We start from the raw sequence: 26,980 nt of genomic DNA, 5'->3' as shown, positions 1-26,980 counted from the left end.
GGTGGGAGGAGGCGAGCAGGAGCGCTGAGCAAAGCTGTCAAACTGCGCGCGGAGCGGGGCGCGGGGCGGGGAAAGGGAGGGGAGGGGTGGGGAGGGGAGGGGCAGGCAGCAGCCGAGAGAAAGCGAGCGGGCTCGCCTCGCCTGAGCAACCCCTGTCTGTCGCTGCCGCTGCCGCCGCCACCGCCGCCGCCGGCCCGGACTCGCCCGGAGCGCAGGGTGTCTGCCCCGCTGCGCGTTGCGCGCGGAGGCTCTGGCGCCTGCCGCTGAGCCCTCCAGCCTCTGCGAATCGCGCCGGCCCGCGTGGGTCCCGGCGGGCGTAAACCCACGATGCAGCTGCAGTTCCGGAGCTGGATGCTGGCCGCGCTCACCCTGCTCGTGGTCTTCCTCATCTTCGCAGACATCTCCGAGATCGAAGAAGAAATCGGGTAAATAGCTTCGCCCGGGCCCGTGCCACGAGCCCTGGCGGGATCTCTATTCCCCCTGTGCTTTTCGCCCCCCACCACATCCCGCTTTGTGTGTGCCGCGCCCCCCTGTCCCTCAATTGGAGAGGCGGGGGTCGGTTTTGGCCGAGCTGGTGTTGTCAGGGACCCGGGACGGTTTGGGGAGCGGATGTTGCGGGCGCGGCTGCCATGGGGTGTCCCCAGGCGGGATGCACGGGCAGCCCCCAGCTTCCCCGCCTGGGGAAGCAGACTCACCCACCCTGCCCCCTTCCCGGCGTGTCCGCGCGCAGTGTCGCTGGGGTCGAGGGAGGGCGCCGGGGAGTGTCTCAGGCGGGTGGAGGGGCCGAGAGTAGAGGGAGGCAGGAGTTTCTTTGTCTCCGGCTCGGCCGTTTTCTCGCCTTGGCAAAGTGGGCAGGGGGCGCGCGGGGATGTCTGAGCGGAGGGGAGGGGATCCCCGGGCCAGAGCAGAGGGCGGGGGCCCTGCACCCACTCCCGGGAAGGGGAATGTTCCCTGGACACACGGACACGCACACACACACACACGCACCTCCCGCCCCCCTGGATCCGGGCGTCGGGGCTGGCATCGCTAGAGATGGGGTGTGTTGGGCTGGAATGAGACCCCCACCCAGGCCTGGTTTTAGAAGCTCAGCCTGCCAACCCCAAAGAAGCCCCCAGCGACCTGGGGTTGCCGTGCGCTCGCAGCGCAGAGACAGACGTTTCAGCAAAGTCTGTACTGCCGCCCGGTGGGCTTCAGGGCCCCCAGGAGCGCAGGCTTGTTCTGGGCTCTCCCGTTGTCTTCAGAGGTGGGGACCCCCAGCTTCTCTTGGCTAGAGACTTCCTGGAGTGCGCACTTGCGGCGCGGGACGCACCCGCACCTGGTGTGTCCCAAAGGCTGAGAGTCGCGCCCCACCCCGCAGCCTCTGGATCCTCCAAAGGGAGGTGGACAGGGGAGGAACCAGCCAGGTTCTGAGGCAACATGACAGGGAGAAAGTGTAATCTCTGGGAAGGTGGTCTGTCCCTTCCTCTGTGGGATTAGTGCCGAGATAGGCGCGGTATCGCGTCCCGAACCGCGTGCTCCCCTCCTTTGTCCCATTTGATATCTCATTCATTATCAACACGAATTGAGGGCCTGCCACGCTGTCAGGCACCTCAAAAAGGATATGCCATCCTGACGCCAAGATGCGAAGGCCCCCAAAGACCCTAACCTGGGGGCTGGCGCCACTTGCCTCTCTCTTTTCTCCCTGCCTCTGCCTATCTATCCCTGCAACCTCACAATTCCTTCTGTGGATTCCATTGTGCCTCAGGAACCCTTCTGTCTGGCTCTTTCTCCTCTCCATCCTGGGTTTCCCCAAGAGCTTTGAAAACTTTCACAAATGTTGTTCAGTTAATACTATACATGCCACCAGCTCCCACAAGAAGACAGAAACAAGTTACTTTTCCTAAGCTTTTCACCTCAAAAACATGGTCCCAAAAGGAAATTGGTCAAGATCCAGCTCATAGAAGATGCAGTAAGGAGGTCCTTCCTCTTGGCTCCTGGCCTCTGCCTGAGATGTGGGCTCTACCTGGCACAGATCTCCTCCTGACATTTGAGCATGTGAGACGAAAAGACCAGCAGCTGCCCATTGTTCTGCTATGAAAACATAGAAAGTACCACTTTTATGCAGGCACCCCTTGCTTATCCATTCACTAAACTTTTACACAATACTTTCTACATGCCAGGACTTTTAATTTTTTAAATGCATCAGGAGATCACTTTGCACCTAAGTTGCACTTTCCTGCCAAATGTATTGTGAAGCCTCCATTTCCACATCAAGTTGTTCTAGTAGGGTATGGAAGAATGAACCCCAAGGCCTGGGCTAAGAAAGGCATTTGCATATAAAGTATATATTTTAAAACCCAGGGATCTTCTGCTATGAATATGTCCCCTGGGACTTGTTTCATGTGATGGTCCCTACTTCTTTTTATCTTACCCCTGCCTGGTATGATCCTGGAAAAAAATTGCCAAGGAGGTCAATTTTGGCGTCTTCCTTCCCTCTGGTGCCTCTAGTCTACAGGCTGACTCTTGGCTTGGCCAGTCATCACCCAGGGCTGACACACCACCCTCTCCTAGTCTAATGCCTTGGGCCAGTACTCTACAGGTCATGTGATTGGAACCAACACACAAGTCCCACCCACAGATGGTCATATCTATGTTTAATTCAGAAGGAAAAAGACCTATCTGGGAGTCTCCATGGTTGGGAGAGGAAAGATTTGAGACAGTGGATGAGAGATAATCCACCAGCATCTTCTCTCTGCTTACAATACAGTTTAGCACACAGCCACTTAATTAATCCTTGGAATCACCCTAACTTTGAATGATGGGGCTCAGTGCCAGTAAGTGCTCTGGCTCAGAGGCCACTGAGGGGTGTCACAGGGCTTTATCTTCTTCACCATATGCCTTTCCAGGAGACCTTGGATCCTACTCAAGTCTGTAATGTGGTTGCATCAGCCCTGCCCACCTTTCCCCAACTTGCTCTTCATCTGTGCTAGAAGCATTACAAATTATCTGCCAGTGTCAGTCCCTAGAAGGCAACTATGGTTCCATAAGAGATGGCTGGGGATGTAGCTCTGTGGTAGAGCACCTGTTGGTTCAATTCCCAGTATAAGTAAGTAAATAAATAAATAAATGTCTGTTTCAGGAAGACAATGGACAGTGGAATCTTGTGATCCATTAGGCAGGAAGGGAATACAGAAGGAACCAGATTTGGGGTAAATTTTCCAAAGACTAAGGAATGAAAAGTGAAATAAGAAAGCAAATTATGTATGTATTGTCTGGAGGAATAAAACTGAGATCCACTTTTTTTGAAGCTTTTGATTCCCTGTCTTATAAAATGAGGCTTTTGATGTGGTGCCCCTAGAGGTCCTGTTCTGCCCAAGGAATCATATGCAGTGTGGCAAGGGGCAAGGCTTTCTTTGAGCAGCTTTTTCTGAGAGATACATCTCTTTTCCTAAGTGATTATTTTGAAAGTTCCTCTTCTGATTTTCTTACTGTTATGCAGCTGAGATGAATGAGAAAGGGAAGTGTAGAAAGACAGGTTCTCTGCAAAGCACCCAGAGAGTTCTGCTAGGGCGCCAGGAAGCAAATTCAAGTTCTTATTCAGAAATTGGGTGGGGCTTTGGTGAAACAGCCCCTGATCAACACATGCGGGCTCCCAAATTTTAGAGTCAGTTGGATCAAGTTGTAAGCTGAACTGTCCTTCTGGTAGTCCCCTGGGCTTTTGTCTTGAGTTTAACCTTCATGAGCAGGTGTCATTGTGTTACTGTGGTATCCCCAGAACTGGCACACAGAAGGCATTCAATGTTGGATAAATATCTTCCCGGAATCTGGTGCTGTGTTGGGTACACACAGCCTCCTGAAGCGAGGCTGAGACTCAAAGATCCCTAGGCTAGGAAGGATTCCTCTTAAGGAAACCTCCCCTCTTATTATCAGTTAGGGTTAACTTGACCCTGAGCTGTAACATCACTTATCCAAGATCCCACCCTGATTGCAAAGCAGGTCTGTACAGGTCTCTTCTTTTGTAACCCAATGTACTAGTTTCCATAGTGTAATTCATAAAAGAGTTTCAATACTCTGGTTAAAGAAGAAATGAGTAGCTAATAATAATAATAATAATAGCAATCATGACAATGATGAAGGTGATAATGATGGTTAGCACAAATTGAGTGCTTGCTGTGAGCCAAGAGCTATTCCAAGTGCTTCATAGACACTAACATGTTTTATCCTTTAGGCAATGGCCAGTAACAAGTGACACCAAAAACTACCATTTGTTGAACTCAGTGTGCCTGGCACTGTGCTAATTACTTTGAAATGCTAATTAACTGAATCCTCTCCAAACCCCTTTAAACTAAGTATTGTTTCTATCCCCAGTTTATCAATAAGGAAACAGAGACTCAGAGAGATTGTTTCACCTCTCTTTATCTTATGATAAATCAAATGCTTGCCCCTAGCTCAATAGAGATCAAAGCCCATCCCCTTGACCATCATACTAGACTGCTGGGTCCTCTGAATCATTTTTTCCCCTGGGCTTCTTAACTCCCTCCCCGGGATTCTTGCAAAGGCCCAGAGTTTTCCTAAAAGGCAGGGCTGGCATTAATAATTCTCCGTAAGTAACTTAGGAAGGGGGAGGATGAAAAAGGAGACTTGAACAAGAACTCAGGGCTGGTCATCCCAAGATGTCCATCTGGTTCAACCAAATTCAGCACCGTGTTAGAGGACAGAATGACATTTACCCCATCCTGCCATTCAAGGCCACCTGCCGTGGGCCTGTGTATCTCAGACTCACAGGCAGAACCTTGGAGTTCTGCAGGCAGTTCAGGATTCTGGAGGCAGAATCTTGTGGAGGAGGGAAATCTCCCATTCCATTTCAAACCTGATTCTGATTTCAGTTGAACAGGCCTTCACACCCCTACATGCTATGTGATTGGACACCTGGAGCATGGGTGGTAGTGAAGACCTTTAACAACTGATTCCTCTCTGGCACCCATCTGTTACAAAGGAATCTGACCAGTCAAATTTGATGCCATCTAGCAGCCAGGGTTCCTAGTGCATGTCAAGCCCTGTACTAGATCAGAGGGACTAGCTCTGATCATCAGCTGTGACTACATCTATGAGCAAGTGGCAACTGCTGCCATCAGCTGAGAGTGAGTTGAGGTGCACCACTTCGTGGGTGAGTCCCAGTGGATAAGAAAGAGTATGACCTTGAGCAGTTGCAGCAGGGCCCTCTGCAAGGAGAAGACATGTCTGCTCAAGGTAATTCAATTTTTTTGAAGCCCATTTTTTTTTCTCCCACATTTTGGTATACTTCACTCCAATACAAACATGATTGGAGGATAAAATAGGAGAGAAAGAAGGTCTGGTTTTAACTCACTTGCTCCAAGTCTTTGTTGCCAACTGTTCCTAGCATCAAATTTAAATTGTAAATAGATATCCATCTTAGAAACCAATTCAGCACTCAGGGCCTCTTTCCCCTGTAAAGCAGGGTTGCTAGGTTTTAAACTTGTTTAGGTTTTACAAATTGAAAATGTTGTAAATTGCAAGTTATGAATACTTTTCAGAGAGAGTAGAATTCTAGAAAGGCTCTCGTTGCTGTTAGCAGGCATACAAAGCCATAACCTAGCACTCTGCTCTCCTTTTAGCCTTTCTCCAGGGAATACCATGACTGCATACCTCTGTGCCTTTGCACATGCTCATTCTCCTTTCTGAAATACCTTCCTTGCACACTATTTTTTCTGCCATTCCTGTCCCAACCCACACTGTCCACACTGACTCCTCCTTCAAGACTAAGGTCTAGCACCACCTCCTCTGCAGAGCATTCCCAGTCCATCCTTTCCTCGGACAGTTGATTACCCCTCCTATGTGTACCCTTAGCATCAACATCATGCCAGCATCCTATGGATATGGAATCCACAGTTATTTATCCCTAATCCCCATCTGCTGGTGATGAGTATGGTTTAGACAATGAAGTACAGAACATATTTTTTGAATGAACAAACTAGGGCTTAGGGTATAGAAAACATATCCAGTCAGCCTCTCAGCCCCTAAAGGTTCGTATTATTCAACTAACAGTCCAACAGCCCCCACTTGGTCAGAAAGCCACTGCTTTCCCCATGGGTCCAAGATGAGACCCATCTTGCTGCAGCAATGTTCACTGTCTTGGAATGCTGGGGGGGCAGGCCAATGGACAGGAAAGCCCCTTTTTACTTTGAGAAAGGGGAGCATCCAGTGGTATGTTTGCCCACTGCCAGTTCAGATGAAAAGGCAAAGATGTGGAACCCAGATTCCAAGCTTCTGCTCAGCTGTTTGCTGTCCAGAGAACACTTTCAGGCCCTGCCACTCTCCGGCGTGCCACCGTGGCTGGCCTCTCCTTCTGCCAGGAGAGCAAGTGCCAGCTCTGTCTTTATCATCTTAGGGACTTCCATACCAACATTGGAGCAAACCAGAACTCGGGGCCAGCTGTTTCTGGGCTGGGCCCCCAGGAAGGAGGCTGGAAATGGAGACATGGTAAAGAGTGCGGTGCAGTGGACGTGTGTCATCTCCGAGACATGTCCACTGCAAGTGGGGTTTTTATTTTAAAACACTGGTCAAACCAGAGAATCGTAATGAGGGGGTCAAGACTTGGGGCAGCCGTGTGGATCCTAGATAAGCCTGGCAGGATCAGATCTCTCAGCTGCCTCAAACAAAAATGAGTTAGGCAGACAGATGGCAGGATGCACCGGACATGAACACCGCCAGCTGGGTGAGTCAGGTGGCTGTCTCCTGCCAGGGAGTGGGGACAGGTCCCTCCAGAGACACATACCAGGGTGAGGCACGGTCCCCTGTGGCTGATGACTGCCAGTCTGGGGCTTGCTTGCTGTCTCTCTGGTGCTGAGGCTTGTCCTTAAGTGCTGAGATTAGTCACTCTCCTGGGTGGCAGCTGGGCTGGTTTTAAATTCTCCCCAGTCGCCTGCAATTCCTCACCCAGCTAGGAAGCGGCCGGGTGTCCTGACAGGACCTGTTTGTCCCTGCGTTTTCTCAGCTTCAGCAGTCACTGACTTCACGGTGGTGCTGGGAGAAGGACTCCAACCAGAGAAAACAGCAGCCCTGACACCACAGGAGTGGACACATTGGCAGGTGTGGCTCCTCCCGACAAAGTTGAGAGCACTCGGGGCCTGATTCCTTCCCCTGGGAATTCCAGGGTCCCGCCTTGCTGTGTGGGTGTGCACTGCTATTCCAGAACTGCTCGGCAACAGTGACACTCCTCTCTGTCAAGGGGTTTCCCCAGCACTTTCTTGTGATTGGAGGAACCCAGAAGGACTGGGCTCTGTTTCCTGGTCCTTTCTTAAGGATCAGGGCTGCAATTCCACCTTCTGAAGCCTCTCAGTTGGTGGCTGAAACGATCCCCAGGACAGTGGCTCCCAAATGCTGCTGTGCAGACAGGTGGTGATCCAGAAGGAAAAGAGAAAGAAAGAAGAAAAGGCACAATGTAGTCAAGACCATAGTTGCTTGCTGTCATTGCAGAGAAGAACGGTTACATTCTGAGACATTGTTCTTTGTTTCCTTTTGGATACTACCATGACCTTTCTTTTAAGCTATCATATTTTTCTTTAGCAGAAGAGGTTGATAACCCATGTCTCCCAGTCCCAAGATTTTGGAAATGCTACTGGTTGTTGAAATCTAATAGTCTGAGATCTGGGTATACAGGATCCACTGAGGGGGTCACTTTGGGAGACACAGCCACACACTTCACAGTTCTCTGCTAGGGAGGCTGATGCCAGGCGAGAATTACAAGTTATTTTTGTGTCTGCTACGTGTCTAATGATATTCTAAGCACTTCAGCCATATTTGTACCTGTAATCCTCCCAATAATCCAGTGAGGTTATTATCTCTATTATGCAGATGAGGAAACTGAGGCACAGAGCAGTTAAATAACTTGGCCAATATTACAGTAGTAATAAGGTCAGGACTAGGATTTGAACCAAGGCTCCGGAGAACAAGGAGAACTATCCAAAAATGATATATTAAGTGACATGCACTAGGGAAAATATAAGTGCTCATATTTCCAAAAGATAAACCTTGGAAATGCAGTGGTCCTTGGGAGAGAGGAATCTGGATGCAGCAGAGCTGAAGGAGAAGTTCAGGGACAGTGTGCCAGGCTATAATGGGATATGGCAGCTGGAAAGATCAATACAATTTGGAGATTCCAGCTCTGAAACACCTTAATGTGGAATGGTGGGGGGGGGGGGCGCGACACCACTCTGCCCCTGCCTCTCCTCCAGCCACCTCCTTGCCTCCAGCAAGTCTCATCAGAGTGGCTCTGGAGCGTGGCATTTGTTTGACCATCTTATTACCAGAGAGAAGGACACACATTGAGAGAAGAGAAAAAAAAACACACATGATTAAGGCCTGGAGGAATATTTTTCTGGGGAAAAACAGAGGGTTGGTGCTGTCCGCTTCTCCAGGCCAGCGGAGCCTGGTGAGGAAAGAAGACAGGAAGGAAGTCCCGTGGGTGGGGGATGGGCCTCATCTAGGGGGTCCCATTTCCTACAGTCTGACAACATTCTGCTGAGAGCTCACGCCAGTCATCTCACTTAATCCTGCTGCCCACACTGTTTGCCCACTTGCAGACTAGGAAATGGAAGCTCAGAGAGATCCAGGACTTGCTAAGGTCACACAGCTAGTAAAGGAGGAGTTGGGATTCCAACCAGATTTGCCAGCCCAGGGCATACTGCTCTTAACCACTTTTTGTACTGAAGGGTTTTGGATGCCCCTCTGGATTCCCTATATTCTATTTCATTCTCTGTACCACACAGAGCTTGTAAAAAGATGCAAGGAATGTTAGAAACTATAGAGAAGCCTCACAGAGGAGAGATGGCCTCCCAACCCAATGGCAGCCACAATGGGGAGGAAAGGGCAGACGCACCTGGACTCTGCCGGTGAAGCACAAGTGCTCGCTATTAGGTTTCCTCATCTCTGATTTCTAGAATGAGAACATTGGCTGCACTCAGAAGAGTGATACCCAGTGTAATTCACACCTTCTTTCTTGGTAAATGCCGCATACCTAAATAATGAAGGTGGGAGGCGAAAGATGTCTAGAGAAAATGAGCTGGTAAGTGGATAGGGCAGTGACTTCTGTTTGCTAATTCCTATAAGCAGAAAAGGAACTGCTCCTACTGCACCTCTGAGGTTCCCCAAATTTAGTGACTTGACTTTAAGTGGATTCTGGATGATGCTCAAACTGTGCCCTAATCAAAACGTTTAGTTCCCAAGAGAGGCAAAGAGAAGGGCAAGAGAGAAGCTACCTCCATGCTCTGTCCAGGTCTGGGTGTGCAGACAGCTTTCCAAAGAAGGATCCATGGTGACCAGCCTTGGTGGTGGAGCCAGCTCAGTCCCCACAGCCCCTCTCTCAGACTGCCAGTGCTGCCCACCCCAGCTCTGACCCCCAGCAGTGTCAGAATGAGTCAGGTCTTCACATACGCCTTTTCCACTGCCATCCTGAGGCCTGACTTCCATCTCTGAGGACTAAGTTCTCCCTAGAAACCTACTCACTGCTCATGATTCAGGACATTGGACCTCACCTCTGGAGCAGCTGGGAGCTCCTATTGGAAGATCACAGCTCTAATCTCTTTGTGTGTCTCACCTTTCTTAACCTCAGTTTCCTAATCTGCGTGATGGATTAATAGTATCCAACTCAGTGCTCTGAGGATTCAATAAAACACAAATAATGGGAATATAAAATGGTCCTACTCTGGAAAATAGTTCCTTAAAAAAACTGTGTAGAATTGATATACCATTTAACCCAGCAATCCTACCTCTGGGTATATATCCAAAAATAATTGAAAACAGAGATTCCAACAGCAGCATCACTCACGATAACCAAAAGGTGGGAGCAACCCAAGCGTCCTTTAACAGATGAATGGGTAAGTGAAATGTGGTCTATAGATACAATGGATTATTATTCAGCCTTAAAAACGAAGGAGATTCTGACACACGCTATAGCGGGGATCAGCCTTGAGGACATTATGCTAAGTGAAATAAGCCAGGCACAAAGGACAAATAAGATATCATTCCACTTACATGAGGTACCTAGAGGAGTCAAATTCACAGAAACAGAAAAAACGGAATGATGGTTGCCAGGGCTGGTGGGAAGAGGGGCTGGGGAGCTAGTGTTAAATGGGTATAAAGCTTCAGTTTTGCAAGACGAAGAGAGTTCTGGAGATGAATAGTAGCCATGGCCACACAACAACATGCATGTACTTAACTCCACAGGACCACACACTTCATAATGTGCAAGATAGCAGATTTTAAGTTATGTGTATTTTGCCACAGTTTTTAAAAACACACACAAATGAAAAGCAGCCAGAAGAATGCCCGCCAGGCACTCGAGATGTGTGGATTTATTTTGAGAGCACAGTTGTGGCTTAACAAAGCAACATCAATGTGAGTATTATTTAATTTTTAAAATAATATGGTAGAGAGGGAATGGAGGGAGACAAAGAGGGAGTGACAGAGACACAGAATTAGAAAACACACGATTACTTTGAGTTGTTTGTGTCCACTTACTGGAGAGGGCCCGAATACCCATCACCTGGGATTTAGGATTGTGGAAAGTGCAAACATGTACTTTTTTGTGGTCCCTCTGTAAGTAATTGCTGGTCTGCCTGCTTAAATTTGGTGGGGCTGAGGGAGCATGAGTTCTCATAAAAGCCTAAAAGCACAGAATGAGGGGGGAGGAGGCAGGGAGGCCCAGGCCAGTGCTGCCCAGACCCTCCACCCCTAGGTCTATCTTCTCACTCTCCCTTTCCATGTCACCCACAGAGGGTAGCCTCAAAACCATTTGGAGCTCAAGATTGAACCTGTAAAGAGAATCTCAGGATACTAATTCTGGGAAAAGCTGGGATCCTTTGAGGTTGAAGCTGCACAGTTCCTGCAAGAGGGCAGGAGTGAGAAGGGGATGTGGACTCCAAAAGGCATGAAGTCCCTAAGATGGCGCTCAAGCTAGAAAGAGCACCAGAATCACCCCCAGAAGTTGCATCTGGAACAAGTTCCAGGTGATGCTAATATGGCTGGGCCTTTTGAGGGCCACACCTTGATGACCACTGGGACAGAGGTTTCTCACTCAAAGTGTGGTCCTCAGACCAGCAGCATGGGTGTCCTGTGGTTTTGTAGACATGCTGGATCTCATGCCTTATCCCAGACCAAGGCCTGCAGAGTCAGAAGCTGCATTGTAACAAGATCCCAGGCAATAGGTATGCACATCCTGCTGGCGGGAATGCAGTCATGCACCACATACGACGTTTCCCTGAACCCCATACTGTATACCCCATGGTGTTCCCATAAGATTACTGTAGAAGCTGAAAAATTCTTATCACCTAGATCTTTTGCATACCTTTTCTATGTTTAGATATATACCGTTATGTTACAGCTGCTTATAGTATTCAGGACAGTAGCATGCTGTACAGGTTTGTAACCTAGGAGCCAGAGACTAGAACATATAGCATCTGCAGGCTACACCATCAAGGTTTGTGAGTATGCACTGATGTTCACACGATGACAAAGTCTCCCAGTGATGCCTTTCTCGGGACATATCCCCATTATCAGATGACACACGACGGTAATTGCTTTCCCTGCCTTCAGCAGCAGCCCTGCCCCGGTCAGTGACCCTGGCCCTTTTCACCAGGGGAAACTTGTCCTTGTATCTCCATTGCCCACCACAGGGTTTTCCTCTAGTGACCCTCAAATGGATGTCAGAAAAAAGAATAATCACTTTTATTACAGCCTGTGGGGTTCCCATGTGTGCCTCAGGAGCTCTTTAGATATTATTTCACAGATTTATTTATTTAGGTATTAGGGATTGAACCCAGGGGCACTTTACCACTGAGCCACATCCTCAGTTCTTTCTATTTTTTATTTTGAGACAGTGTCTTGCCAAGTTTCTGAGGCTGACCTTGAACTTAATGATCCTCTTTCCTTAGCCTCCTAAATTGCTGGGATTACAGGTATGTGCCACCACACCTGTTTTTTTTTTTTTTTTCACACATTTATTATTAATGTGTGAAACCCCTTTTATGGACAGGCAAACTAAGACTTAGGGAAAGAAACTGCTTCATAGACACAGAGAACGTTCCTGAATGTTTTTGAGGTCTAGCTGCCTGTGTTCCTAAATGCTGGGGTTTAGCCATGTGGACTAACCTGCTCCCTAACTTTATCCTCCAAAATGAGACTAGAGCCATGGAGTTTATAAGACAAGGAGAAATTTTAACCAAGGGTTGAACTTTTTTTACTAAATGAGTCTAAGGAGGCTGAAGTGTGTCTGGAAACAGCCTTGATCCAGGTTTGTAGCACCTGATGGAAATTTCTAGAGAATCTGGGCAGCAAAGAACTCCTCAGCTGTGTCATTAAAACATCCTCGTGAGCCGGCTGGGCTGTGATCATTCACACAGAAAATGGCCCCACTTCACAGTTGGCACACACGACAACAGATCCCCAGACTTCTGGAGGCTCCTGAGTGGGTCTGGTGGCCTGCCCAGACTCCACCATCAGTTCTACAAAGCTAAGGAGTTGAGTGGGGAGACCTTTGGGGGAGATGGAAGGAGTATAGGGGAGCCTTTTAAAACCCATCTGCTCTTCCAGATAAAAGGGAGCCTCTGTGTAGGCTGGCAGCCAAGAATTTAATTGTATTTATTCTTGCTATTACCTTCTATTTAGGGCAAGGGATATTGGTATTCTATTTATGGTCGTGATATAAAGATGCCTTTGTGATAGATTAATTTAAGTTTTTAAGTGAGTCAATTTAAAGACAAGTATTAAGTCAATAAAGTTGAGCTAGCAAAACCCAGGAAGGTAGAGAGGGAAAATGAATGAAGTTCATGCACAGATGGGCCAGGCTGTTTTCTTTCCCAGGACCCTGTCCACTCTGATGGTAGCAATGCCATAACACTCCTTGCAAAACTTCTGTGGAGAGTGGAATTATTGTTGGAGTTAATCCTCCAAAAAGGTACCTAGTTACAGAATCGGTTGATCACTGTTCTTTGGAAAATTTTTCAATATACAACAAAAGAATCCTCCAATGAAACAATCTTGTGGGTGAGATGGAGTGTGCCACCACCCCTCCAGGAGGCAAGTGGGCCTAAATCATCCTGCCAAAAGGAAAGGATGATTTAGGTCCAAAAGGACCTCCACACCCTGCCACACCACCAGGTCAGACCCCTATCTTATATTCTTCTGGAGTGCCACCTTTCTCTTGGGCACTGCTGATTTGTTGCATGGGGTCTTTCTGCCCACTAGATTGTAGCTCACCGAGAGCTAGTACCATTTCAGATGTGTGCCATGTTGGGCTTCCAGTTCCTTACAGGCAGTTAGTAGATGCTCATTTAGGAAACCCAAGGAAAGAAAGGAGGAAGAGCTGGGAAAGAAGGAGAGTTAGTTCCTTAGGAAGGCTAAGAAAGTCCCCTTATATTGGGGGATCATTTACATATTTCTCTTCATGGCCAAAGAGAGGAAATTGTTATGGGGCATTGTCTGGCTCCCAGCAATGGTCTGATTTGAGATCCATGGAGTTCGGTCTTATTTATATATGAAGCCCACTTTCCCTTCCCTGATTCCCTGAAGAAAGACCAGCCCACTGTTTAAGTAAGTATTCCTGGCAGGCTGATTCATGATCACATACAGGCTTCATACACAGAAACCAGAGGACTGGAGGGATGTGGCCAGAATTGGGAATCAGGCTTGCTGGCTCCTGGCAGGCTGCGATCTAGCTGATAACAGGGAGATTAATAAGGGTCTGCAACCTCCTCAGTCCTGTAGCATGGAAGAGGGTTTTTAAATCGATGCTAGCCCGGCTGGCTTAATGGTACCTAATCTTACCTTTTGAAGCTCAGACATTTGGGAGTTGAGATCAATTGAGATAAAATAAAGTAAGATGTGTTGACTTTTAGATTTTTAGTCTTCATCAGAGTTGCATTGTGCAGTGTTGTTTTTATTTTTCTGTCTTGGAAATAGGTGGAGATTAGCGATTAGCCTTGTTCTGTCTGGATGAGTGGTGCTGTTTTTGTTTTCATATTCTCTCTCTCTCTCTCTCTCTCTCTCTCTCTCTCTCTCTCTCTCTCTCTCTCTCTCTCTCCATCTTCCACTAGATGGTTTTTAGTCAAGGGAAGGATCCGTTTCTGTCCTGTTCATCTTTGTAGATCCAGTGCTTGGCTTCTGTAAATGCTCAGTAACTATTTCCCAAACCAGCATTTCAGCAAAACCAGCACAGACAGTGGGGCATGATCCAGTCTGCTGGAAAAACCAATTTGTTCCTGATTAGGTGTGGAAACAGCAGTCTTAGAGGGCACTCATGGTGCCCCGGGAGGAAAGTGTCAGGAGAGCTCCCAGTACTGGTTTCTGTGACAATTGTCCTGAGCTTCATGCCATCATGACAAAGTTGTGTGAGTGATAAGCATCTGCTTCCCTACCCACAGGTGCCCATAAGCCCTGTGCTAGAGATTGGGGACACTCAAAGACAGATACTGCACAGATAGGGTGCTCGAGGAAAATGCAGAGTCTTTGTGTGATGGGGGACAGAGTCTTTGTGTGATGGTGAGGTATGTGTCTGGAGGTGAGAGACCAGAGCTCTGGGCTTTGGTTGTGGACTTGTCACAACCAAAAGGGTCAGCAGCCCCTTACCTCTCTGGGCCTCAGTTTCCCCATCTGCAAAACACAGCTTAGACATTCCTGCAGGGTCTTCTCCAGCTCAGATGCCTGTTCACTGGGTCACCATCCCAGTGAGTCTCCCTGTGGAGTGGGGTCTAAATTCATTGGAAATAACTCATCCTCTTGCAATGCCTCTAAATTCCTTGCCCTGTCATTCTAGACCAGGGCAATAAATAGGTACTAGTCTATTTTCACCTACCACCTGCTCTTCCCGAGTACTAAAAGTGAAGAGGAAAGACAAACATGCCGAACATCTGCTTCAGGTCAGGATATTCTCACATCACATATTCTCACATCTCTGTGAAACCACTTGATAAATTTGCAAGAGGGGGTCACTAGTATTGTTATTCCCCCACCACTGAGAACTGCTTGGAGAATCATTATATTACAGAAAGATTGGTGTTCTGGATAAATTATGCTCAATATACCATGTTTTAGAAAAGCACATGAGTGTGTGTAACTAGATGTAGCAACGCTATTATCAAACATAACTAACCTTGGTGACTGGGGAAGCCTTGTTCATTTAGCTATCAGGAAAGTGCATCATCACCAGCAAATATCTTGTGTGTCTGGTGTGTCAGCCTAGTAGTGGTCCCCGGCCTCTGTGTGAAATTGCCATTTAATGAAAACAAAAAAATGACAAGTTTGTGCTCAGAGTTCTGATCATTTGTACTACAGGCTCTCCAAGCAAGAGCCCCCACTGGGGACTTTGAACTACAGGGATACTTCTAGAACAGGTGAAATCAGGCTGGGAGTTGAAGAAAGGGTCCAAGGACTTATCTGGGAAAAGAATGAAGCTAGTGATCCAGGTAGGAAGAATGACCAGAACCAAGGAATTACCTGTGGACTGGGAGCTGCTCTTGTGTTTGTGGCCAGAGAGGTTTGAAAGGACCTTGAGGTGGAGGAAAAGAAGACAGGAAGAACACTCCAAGCCAGGATGTCAGGTGCTAAAAAACTTGGATTTGGGGAGATGTTTTTGGTTTAACTTTGGGTGTGAAGACTTCTAAATGGTCTCTAATGAAGTTTCAGGTGATCCGTGAACTCTTGGAAACTATAGGCATTTTTCTTCTAATTTATGCATTAGAAGATTCATAAATTTGAAAAGATTTTTAAGGGAAGTAATGTGTGCTTAAGGCAAGCTGCTATGGACAATCTGAACCCTAGAAATGATTTGAATAAGCCATGAGCAGAAAAGGCTCAAGTTACTGATAAGGGCAGAAACTAGGAAGACCACCCACATCACCCAGAGTCTGGGCCAGTGTGGTATTTATCAATGGAAAGGCAGAGAGAGTTAGGGTTTTGTGGTTACACAAAAGAATGACAACGCTCCAACACTCTTGGGACTATCAATAATTCCTGAATTCTTGAAGCCACTTTTTGGAGAGATAGTTGTTGACGCAGTTAATGTAGACAAAGTCCCTATAATAGCAAAAGCTTCAATGTTACGCCTTGGTCTTTGCTCTCCTTCAAAGAGTTGGAAGCAGAAACTATGGAGAAGGATAGTTAAAGAAATGAGAGGCCAGAGCTGGGAGCAAGAAAGGCGAGTGCTCCTGGCAGGCAGGCCCTCGAGGAGGATGCTCAAGGATCATTGAGCTCGATACTCGGCTGGTTCCTGGTGACATTTGGGAGACCTCTTTCTTTAGAATGTTAAGGTGAGATGAAATTCTAAAGATAGGTCCCAGATCAAGGAGGACAATGAGAATAGTCTGAAAGGAAGGAGATGCAAGTCAGGGGTGGAGGCAGGCCAGAGAATATTCTGCTAATACAAGAATTTATTTATAAAAATAAGGTAAAGAAACCCACAAGGGATAGCAGGGGAGGGGGAGAGGTTCTCTGGCAAAGCCACAATCTTGAAAGCAAAATGGGACCAATGAACAGGGGTGGGACGGGGATGAGGAGGAATAAAGGTTCAGATACTGTTAAGGTTCGAATATGTAGTATCCCCAGAAAGCTCCCCGTGTGAGAAAACCCAAGAACATTCAGAGGTAAAATGATTATATCATGGGAGTTGTGACCTAATCCATGGATTGATCCACTGATGTGGATTCACTGGGCAGTAACTGTAGGTGGGTAGGGTATGGCTGGTGGAGGTAGGTACTGGGGGCATGCCTTTGAGGTTTATATTTTGTCCTGGTGAGCTTCTCTCTGCTTCTTTGTTGCCATGTCCCCAGCAGCTTTTCTCCACCCTGCCCCTCCACCATGCCCTTCTGCCATGATGTTCTGCCTCACATTGGGCCCAGAGCTAAGGCGTTGACCATCTATAGACTGAGACCTCCAAAACTGAGCCAAAATCAACCTTTCCTCCTCTACTTTGTTTTTGCCAGGTCTGTTGGTAAAAAGCTCACTAAAACAGACAATGAGAATAGTCTGGGGTATGGAGAGGCCAGAAATAACCATGAATTTTAAAGAAAGAAGGATCCAGATCCAGCAATCCATCTGGCTTCCGCTTGCCTTCAGGGTAGTGGCCCTGCAAAGCCCTCTGCCTGAGGCTCTTCCCATGGTGCTTTGCAAGGCTGGCTCCCCATCATCCTTTAGAGTTCTGACAAATGCCACCTCCTAAAAGAGCCCTTCTGCTTCATTCCTGAGCCTGCCCTTGGTGTGTTATCTGTCTCCTCTCACTGCTGCCCATGTGTTTTCTTCTTAGCACCACCCAAGGAATGGGTAGGTGGGTAGGTATTTATAGTTCTGTTCCTTGCTAGAGTTTTTGCCCTTGTGTGTGCAAGTGCACATGTGTGTGTACACACGAGTGTGTGTGTCCTGTTTCCAAATTCCAATTTTTAGCCTCTTTAAACAGGACACTGTCTGCATCCCCACTGTGACCCCTGCGCCTATCACCCAGTAGGTACTCAGTAAGTGCACATTAATTGGATCAAAAATAAGGGAAGAAAGAGAAACTCAGCTATAACTGAGAGTTTTAATAAGAACAATAATTAAAAATACTTAAGATCAGAATAGCACCTGCCAAGCTGTATTCATTACCTCTCACTTTTCACAGTTTACTCATTTTAAGGAGTAAGGAAACTCCTCTTTGCATACTGTTTGTTGAGGTGGCACTAGGGATCACACCAAAGCGCTTGTTCTTTTTTGCTACCTCATTTTTTTTTTAACAGTATTGTATCAAAGAGGCATTTCTGTCAAGAAAACAGAGTGGGGAAAGAGGATCTCATTCTCCCCTCCCCCACCAAGTGGTGGGTGGTTTCCTTCCATCTTTGCCCCACGTTTTCCCAAAGCACCACCTGCTTCAAATGTGCCTGTTGTAAAGTCCACCCCATGCCAGGGTTTTTATAGGAACATATTATCTGTCCGGCAAAGCAGGGTTAAATCTCTCATGCTTTTGCAGTCTGCTATGTTCAGATGGAGAAGTCAGCAGGATAAGAATTCTCCTTGCTTCTGGATAATTTTAAACTCCAAAGAATGGCAGCCCCTCACCTCTCTGCCTTCACTCCAGCCTTCTTTCCTGAAATTTTCGACAGAGAACTGGTGGATGGAAGGAGATCTGAGAAGAGGGTGAAGCTCTGAAGCCGCTCTGGATATGAAACCTTCAATGATACCTTGAGCCATTAGGCCTAGGACACCATCTAGACTCCAGCCCAGACCCTGGAAACTAAGAGGCCTTTTATGGGTTAGATGTGAGGTGCCCCCCAAAAGCTCATGTGTTTGGCAATGCAAGGAAATTAGAGGTGAAATTATTGGGTTATGAGAGCCTTAATATAATCAGAGCATTAATTCCCTAATAGGCGGTTACTGTGGCTGGAGGAGGTAGCTCATTGGGGGCGTGGCTTTGGAGTATGTATTTTGGGAGCTGAGCTTCCTGGTGGCCATGTCCTGAGCACTTTCCTCTACTACACTCTACTGCCATGATGTTCTCCCTCACCCAAGGCACAGAGCAATGGAATTAGTTGTCTTTGGACTGAGACCTCTGAAACCATGAGCCCCAAATAAACCTTTTCTCCTCTAAAATTGTTCTTTTCAGGTCTTTTGGTCACAGTGGCTAAAAAGCTGACTAAAATAAGGCCTCTGACTTTGATACCCCCTTCAGGTCCAGCCCACCTGGGGGATCTGTGCTGATACTCAGGGCAACAGGAAAAGCAGAGAAAACAGGGACTACCTGTTCATTCCACCTTTGTACCTCTCACCTGTGGATATTTAGAACAGGAACCAGCCTCCCAGCCTCTGCACAGTTTGAACATCCTGTCAGAATCTGCTGGAAATATTCAAAGCATAGTCCAGAACCCCCAAGAAGGAGGGCACAGGAATCAGTTCAGAGGGGACAACCCCTGGTTCTTACACACGCACCTTGCCTTGATGTGGCTTAACTTTGGCTTCTGGCATCTGTATGGAGTCAGGTGAAGTGACATAGGCTGGCTCTGCCCTCTGACTTCTCAGTCTGCTTCTCACACTGTCTCAGTTTTGACCCAGTTCTGGTTCTGATGACCCCACCACCACCACCTTTGACCCAGTTCACCATTTGGAGACAGTCTGTCAGACAGCCAAGTTCCAATTCTGCCTCCAGAGTCCTCCTTGCTAAAAATCCTTGGATATATTTAACCTGTCTCACTGGAATAGGAGGAATAAGAATGCTGTGAAGGGGGGCGGAGGAGGAAACCCATGACGACTGCCCCAGGTAAGGGCTCAGGTGGTGGGAACCCTATGACTGTTCCTTTCTTGGCTTTGTCCATCCAAGCAAAGTCTTTCTTAAGTCCTCACTCAGACTTGTGATTCTAGCATCAACCTTCCCACAGGCTTAGGAGTCCCCATTCTCTCTATGCTAGTCCCCTCCCCATCCTACCTGCTGCAAGCTATAGTGACGTTTAGTAGGTGAAGTCATTTTTCATGCCCTTAATGGACATGACTGGAGTTCATTTATTTCTATGCTGAGTTCCCTCTCTGGATTCCCCCCAAGGCAAACAGGAAGCAGCTCACAGTGAGGATCCTAAGATCAGAAGCCCTTTCCAACCCCAGTTCCTTCCAGAGCCTCAGAATTTTATAGAACATGGAATGGGAGAGGTGAGATGGATGACTGACACCTGCAAAGAAGCATCCTTCCTGAGTCAGGCTGCCTTCCTTTTCCTATAGTATCAGTTGGTTAATTGGAAAGTCCAACTAAAGAGAGGAACCTCACATGGTCTCTTAGGAAGCACAAAACTCCTGAATTTTCTTTTCCAGCACTTTTATTTTCTGACATTACAGGAAAATTGACTGTGTCCCTGGGTGTACTGCCTTCTTCATGTGCTTGATTTTATCAGTAAGCCTCTCATCACTGAGAAGGAACAAGAAACTAGCATCCTTGTTGCATCCTCAGTCCTGCCTGAACCTCACAGGGCAGAGGTTCCTGAGCCAGATATGTTTATGCAGAAGGTGACATGAGCTGAGTTTTGCTGCTTGATAAGAATGAGTCCAGCAATCTCAAACTTGGATGACTTCAGGATCCAGGCAAGCCCACTTACATAAGTATTTCAGTATAAGGCAATAGGAGTGGGGTGGACTGTAGGAAATGCAGCATATACCTGTCAACCAGAGGACACAGCCACTTCTCTACTCCAGCAATTACTATGGTTCAGTGTTGCTAGATTTTCTGACTATTCAAAAGAAGTCAGAAATTAAGGTATTTTAAGTTGACCTCTGATTTTTAAAAGGTTAAAACAAGGTAAGCCCCAAAATACACTTTTAGGTCAGATAAGACCTGAGTCTGGCTGTGTATAAACTCTTACTTCAGTAAATGAAAAAATAGAGTAAGGAATTCCTGAGAGAGGACTTGATATTCAAAGGCACAACCTTGTAAACTGACTCATGTTCCAGAAACTGCTCGTTGCTTTGCAGAGTTAGCAGGTGGAGAAGAAGATGATGAGGACAGACAGGCAGCTTAGAAAGGGTCTTCTGTGCTCTGAGGAGGAATCTGAACTAGATTTTAAAAACTAGGGGGACCCACGAGGGAAGATTGAAGATTTTAAAGGAGGGAGAGTCATGTTCACTCTGCATTGCAGAAAGCAGGGACCTACATGGGAGGGGCTGGCAGACAAGCAGCCTCTGCTCAGGGGCAGAAGATGCAGGCCACAGCAGCAACCCAGGGTGAGGAGTGGGGACACCAGCAATTGCTCTCCTCAGGTGTATGAGCTCAAATCTGAAGGTGGGGGACCCTCAGAGGGGAAGCATGCTGAGGGGCAGAGGGGCGCATAGACAGAGCCCTGTTTCTGAAAGATCTAGTTGGGGTGCCACCCTCTGCAAGAACACCAGGAGAGAGCAGGAAAGAGAAATGGTGTGAGGTATATGGAGAGAGCCAGGGTGTTAGGAATGAGGTATGCAGGGGTGAATCAGAGAGTCACCAGCATATAGATGGACAATGGAAGTTGGGGTTTAGCATCCCAACCATATAAGGCAGCATTTGGAGCAACCCCAACATCCAGGGGAAAGGATGGGAACAAGGGGGGAGAGAAGTTCAAAGAAAACCTGGAGAAAGTGTCACTATAGGATGAAGGAGGAAGAAGTCTATGGCCTAAAGGATAGTTTGGGGGTCTCACTCAGTTCATTGGCACAGCAAAGACTTGACCTGAAGCCAGCCTGTGGTAGGACCTGCTCAGGAAGGGACCAGACCCCACTGCAAGGGTCTCTACACAAGGGTCCCATTGGGGTTCTGTTCTGCACAACCTTGTGGACTGTGGGCATGCCTGGCCTATCTGCCATGTGACTTTCAGATGTGCCTCTCATGTGAAGAAAATAAAATGCTCAAGTTATTCTCTGGCAGACTCCCTTCTAGGCAGGGTCCCCAGAACATCATCTGAGAAAACAGCAGAGCATCAGGAAGCATGGTTTTACCAAGGTTAACCCTCACCATTTTCTTTCCCCCATGACTTCTGATGTCTCCCTAAATGTCAGCACTGTTGAAAAGCAACCACCCTAGGGACAGCTGTTCCAAGAGGACTGGTCAGGTTCCACAGGCAGCAACTGGTTTGTTTGGGCAGTAATGTCACCTTCAACAACACTGCAAATGACATGCACATCTGTGTTATTCAACTTTGTATCTCTGTGACCAAAATATCTAAGAAGAACAACTTAGAGGAGGGAAAGTTTATTGTGCTCATGGTTCAAAGGTTCAGTCCATGGTTGGCTGAGTCCATTGGCCCGGAGAGAGAAAGAATATCATGGAGGAAAGGCATGGTGCAGGAGCGTTTCTCTGTTCATGGCTGACCAGAAAGGAGGGAGAGGAGGGGTAAGGGACCTCAGGAAAGATGCATCCTTCCAAGGCATGCCCAAGTGACCCACCTTCTCCAGCCATGCCCCATTTGCCTGCAGATACCACCCAGTCAGTTTTCTCAAACTGGAATGAACTGATTAGATTGCAGCTTTCACAATCCAGTCATTTCTCTGGACATTCCTGCATCAACACAGGAGTTTTGGAGGGATACCTCATAGCCAAACCATAAGGGCATCTTTTTAGGGCATCTCAATTTAGTCCTACCATTTACAAAGACATCAGGACTGAGAGAGGCTCAGAGCAGCAAAACCAGAGTCCATCAGGAACCAGAAATCCAGTCTCCTAACTGATGGTCCTACCCATCCTCCTTTTTTTCTGACACTGAGTCTTCCTGAGTAGTGACCATAATGGCCACCAGAGCAGAACATGTGGCCATTTCCCTACGACCAGCCATGGTCATGAAGGAGATACATCAAACACCCAGAGAAAAGCAACTTCAAAGTTTTCTCCAGCCCAGGTACCCTCCAGGAATTTTCTCATGAAAGACTGCAGCTGACGTTAATAGGGATGCTGTGTCTGAATGCAGGCCCATCAAGAAGGGAACAAAAAGGAAGGAAGAAAGCAAGGTTGAATGCAGAGGCCTTTTAAGTCCCCACCAGGCAGGTTCAAGAGCAGAGCATGGCATGTTGGACAGGCATTCTGTATCTCTTGAAAGAGCATGGATTTATCCATACTAGACGACACGAATGAAATGAGAAGTTCTCAGGGCTGCCAACCTTTCAGTTAAGGTTTTGTGGCAGTATACTTCTTCTACAATAAAAAAGGGGAAAATGACAGTTGAGGTTAATGCTGCATATGCAGCAAGAGGCCCAGTGACTGTCATTAATGGAGACTAAATAACTGGGCAATGGAAGATTCAGTGAATTTTCATATGAAACTGTTCCAAAGTATAGCTTTTAATGTCTCGGCCATGTTTTAACCTTATTGGTGTGATGTATGTAGAGAGTCTAACTTGAATATTTTCTTAATTAGCTAACCAAGTCTCATAACTTATTTGTTGAGTAACCTTTGCCTTCCTCTTGATTGTTTGGTATGCCCTTTACTGTCTATTAAATTCTTAACTGCCATAGGTTAAAGGCAGGTGCAGGGACAGCCTTCTGCAGGCACACGAGGTTTGGCCACCTTTGGATCACCATCTGAATCCCTGTTCTGTGGGTTTACTTGTGGGGTGACCCTGGAAAATTCCATAACCTTTATGAGCCTTGAGTGTCTTGTGTATAAAACAGAATAAGAAATAAGAACACTAATCTATCAGCCCTCTGGCACAGTGCCTGACACATGGTAGGGCTCAAGCGAATGAAGTAGTCATTGATATTTTAATTGGTCTGTTGGAATCTGCCTCTCCTTCACATGCTTGTCTGGAATAAGGCTTGTCACCTGGGATAATTTAGGTATCACTCTCAGGAAGTGAACCTTGGTGGCAGGAAGGAGACATTTAGTTTGGAAATATATAAAAAATTATGACAATGTTTTCTACTTGGAAATTTTATTAAACTATCACTTTAAAAGAAAAAACTATAGAAGGTAATACTGAACAAAATCTTATGGATGTGAGTATAAAGATTTTAATTGAGGAAACTTCCACGAGGGCAACCAAAAGAATCAAGGAGGTATTTTATGTCATTGTAAGTGGACCCTTAAAATGTTGCGAAGAGATGATTTAAAATAATGGATTTCTGAGCCAGAAGGAATCTTGATTCCCTATAAAGTCAACCCATCCTTTCACTTGGGATTATCATCGTGTCTCTTCACAATAGCAGGTTTCCTCCACAGACTTCTCACCAGGGATTTGCCTCTCTAATCTTAAAGTGGAGAAGCTCTGCCCAGGGCCATGTGGTGATCCAGGGAGAAGGTATACACCAGACCCAGATCCAGGACAAAGGAAGTGGCCACCATTGCTGAACACTGATGGGGTTCAAATAAGATAGCAGCTGAGAAATGCCATTGCAGAGTGTCATACCAGAGCTCCTTGGATGGAGTGATGGGGACACAAACCAGATTGGAGAGGAACAAATAGAGGATGGACTGAAGAAACAGATTACCAGTGTAGACATGTTTCAAATGTGCTGGTGAGAGAGAGAAATAACTGAGGGGAATATTAATAGTAATTAATAATATTATTATGAATAGTATTTATTATTATTATTTATTATTGTTGCATAAAATTGAGATAATATTGAACAAACATATATTTAAATGCTCTGAATGTGAGCTGGCAGCACAGCATGATAATTAAGATCTGAGCTCTTCAGTCAGACTACCAGGCGCAAGTCCTGGTGGACCTTCTCAGTAGCTCTGTGAGCCCAGGCAAATTTTTCACCTGCCCTGAACCTCAGTTCCTTCATATGTAGAAATGGATAATCATTCCTGCCCCTCAGGACAACTGCAAGGTACAAATGAACTCATGTGAAATGTGTGGAGCCTACTAATGTAGCCCAAGTTACATTAGTCCCAGGGTAGATATCAGAATTATTACATAGCTAAAGAAAGCTGTTGAAGACATGGAAGAGAGAAAATGTGGCCAATAATAAGAGTCTCAAAAGGCAAGACGGGACATAATTCAGAACACAAGCAGTCACTTGCGTTGGATAAGAGGACATCTGGTGTCTTCATTGTGACAAGAGAAAGGCGGGAGGCTGAGTCCCATTAACAAATATTTATTGACCCCTGGAGATACTGTGCCCACCATTGGGGATGGCAGCCACAAGACAGGTCCGTGAGTTCATCATAAAGCTTACATTCCAGTGGCAGAGTCTGACAATGCCTTTAATAAATGAATATAGTTATGAGAAGATTAAAGCTGGGAGTCTGGTAGGGGGAGAGCCACAGTGGTCAGGCTACATAGAGGCTATTTTAACTGGAGGTTCTGAAAACTGCCCGCCCCCGCTTGCCAAAAGGTGACATTTGCACAGAGATTTGTAGGAAGAAAAGCATTCCATGGGGTTACCTGTGGGACAGACATTCCGCAGATAGGGAACAGCTAGTACAAAGGTCCTGAATCTGGAGGTTGCCTGGGTGTGAGTGGATGAGCTGCAGGTAGAGCAGCAGGCTTTCCCTCAGTCCCCTCTAAGGCAGGAAGTGGAGTCCTCTTTCTACAGAAGAGGGACACCTTCAACTTTTTTGATGCATGTCTTCATTTTGTAACTCTCTCTAGAGCACATGGACTGTGCAGGAAATATGCCTTTGTGGCAATACTGGGATGAGCAGGACCCCAGACTATGCTAGGTTGCAGTCTCTGTGGTTGGTGGTGAAGCTGAATGCACGGGACAGTAGTAGCTGAGGGTAAGGACCACCTGTTGCAGGTGAGGACCAGGACACCAGGACGCACACAATAGGCCTGGCTCACCATAGAGCAGGAGGACTAAGAAAAGGCTCCATGGCCACAAACATCTTTAGAAGTCGTCTTCTCTTCCAGCTTTTCACCAGCTCCAGCTCGATCAACAGCATACATATGGATCACCTTGGAGTTTTAACTGCTTCAGTTAATGGGTTTTTGAATGGTAGGGATTTTAGAATGCAGCATAATCTTCAATGTCTGTATGTAAAGTCTGTCTCCTTTAAAAGAGACAGGAATGTAAATCAGAGGACAAGCCTTATATGAATTAATAGTGCCAGCTAATGTATCTTCCCTGGTCAGTACCTCCATTTACTCTGAAAGTGTTCTCATTTGGATAAAAAAAAAATTATATTGTGGACCCTCTGGTTATAAGTGACCCACAGTTTCATGATGAGAAAGAGGAAAGATCGGGAATAAGGATGGTGGGAAATTCTTGGCATCTGAGTGACTTGTTTACTTGCATTTTGATGTGCAGATGCCTGTAAGTACTTTTATGTAAAGACTAGGAAAATTGACTGGAACATAATCAAAGCTCTAGGTTCTAGGGGATGTTTTCTGAAGTTGAGCAAAGGAGAGAGCCAAGAGTGAACTGGCACCTTTTTGTACACCAACGAAAGCTGATTAACAAGCAAAAGTTTGGTAAAATCAAAGCAAATGGACAAATCAAATGAAGCTAGTATTTAAGTGAAAAAGAAGAGATAGCAAGAAAAGTGCTGAGCAGTCGATAAGGAGAGCTCGGGATATGAAAGACAGCATGAGCTTGCTGACTTAACACTCCCTGTTGGCCTCTGCAGTACCCTCCCAGTGCCAGAGATTTCAACTGTCATGGAGACACCACTGTCAAGGCTGAAAACTACACTCATCTCCAGAGCCACCAAGGCCAGCAGTACCTCAGTATCGATGAGGTTCAAGAGCACCAGCACAGGATATGACTTACAATATACGAACAAGTGTCCTAAATTATTTTGTGCATGGCAGGAAATCTGATAGGTCTAACCTGATGGGCAGGAAGTTGAATGTTTGGAACGGGAGGAAAGCGTTGGCTTGGGTAGCACAGATAATGAGCCTACATTTGTGCAAACAACGTACTAGAAGTGTCACTTGTTCCTTGTAAAACTGAGGCCATTGCAAGGGGGGCTCCTGTGCTGTCATGTTGGGTCCTCTGGCGATACAGAAGTGACCAGCGAGTTCCAACCTTCAATATTCTCCATGATGGTTCTCATACTGGTGATGATCTGGTAGGGCAGGAGCTCATGGTCCTCCCTGTTGGAGCTGAGACTTTAGGAAAGCCATGCTTAACCATAAGGAAAATATGGCTAACATGACTTCTTTATGGAACACAAAGGGGCATCTTTCTCCTCACATTCTAGTATGGGGTAAGCAACATTCTGTAGCTCAAAGGTCACACCCAGCCACCTGCCTGTTATCATGTGGTCCTCAAGGCAAAAAATGAAAAAAAAAAAAAAAAAGAATGACTTTTAATATCTGGTGATTTGCAACATGTGGTACAACCAACTGTTCTAAATTTTTGCATTTATTCGTTCATATAATCTTTCCAACAATCCTGGGAAGTAGATACTATTACTCATTCTATAGAGGAATAAACAAATGTAAGCTTATCCAGATAGGATAAGTAATAAGCTAAGATTATCAACTAGTAATTATTTGGGGAAGAATTCAGACTCAGAGCATCTTATCTCAGAGCTTGCTCTATTAACCTACTTTCCCATATGAAAGGTTCT

At 46.5% G+C, this 26,980-nt stretch overlaps 1 protein-coding gene across 2 annotated transcripts in view; it reads left to right on the top strand.

The window, feature by feature from the left end:
* The first annotated feature begins 54 nt into the window (after nt 1-54).
* Nucleotides 55-26,980, top strand: part of ST8SIA2 (ST8 alpha-N-acetyl-neuraminide alpha-2,8-sialyltransferase 2) — a 70,143-nt gene continuing 43,217 nt past the window's right edge. For both annotated transcript variants that reach the window (XR_014021702.1, XM_081292241.1), the window contains exon 1: nt 55-425. Coding sequence is in view for 1 of the 2 variants with exons in the window: in XM_081292241.1 (XP_081148367.1) it covers nt 328-425 (98 nt within the window). In the remaining variant the exon portion in view is untranslated. The remainder of the gene's footprint in view (nt 426-26,980) is intronic.

Source organism: Spermophilus citellus (assembly GCF_964194105.1).
Source record: "Spermophilus citellus genome assembly, chromosome: 4".
NCBI lineage: Eukaryota > Metazoa > Chordata > Mammalia > Rodentia > Sciuridae > Spermophilus > Spermophilus citellus.
The sequence above is the reverse complement of the archived record's forward strand: the minus strand, read 5'-3'. Positions and strand labels throughout refer to the sequence as shown.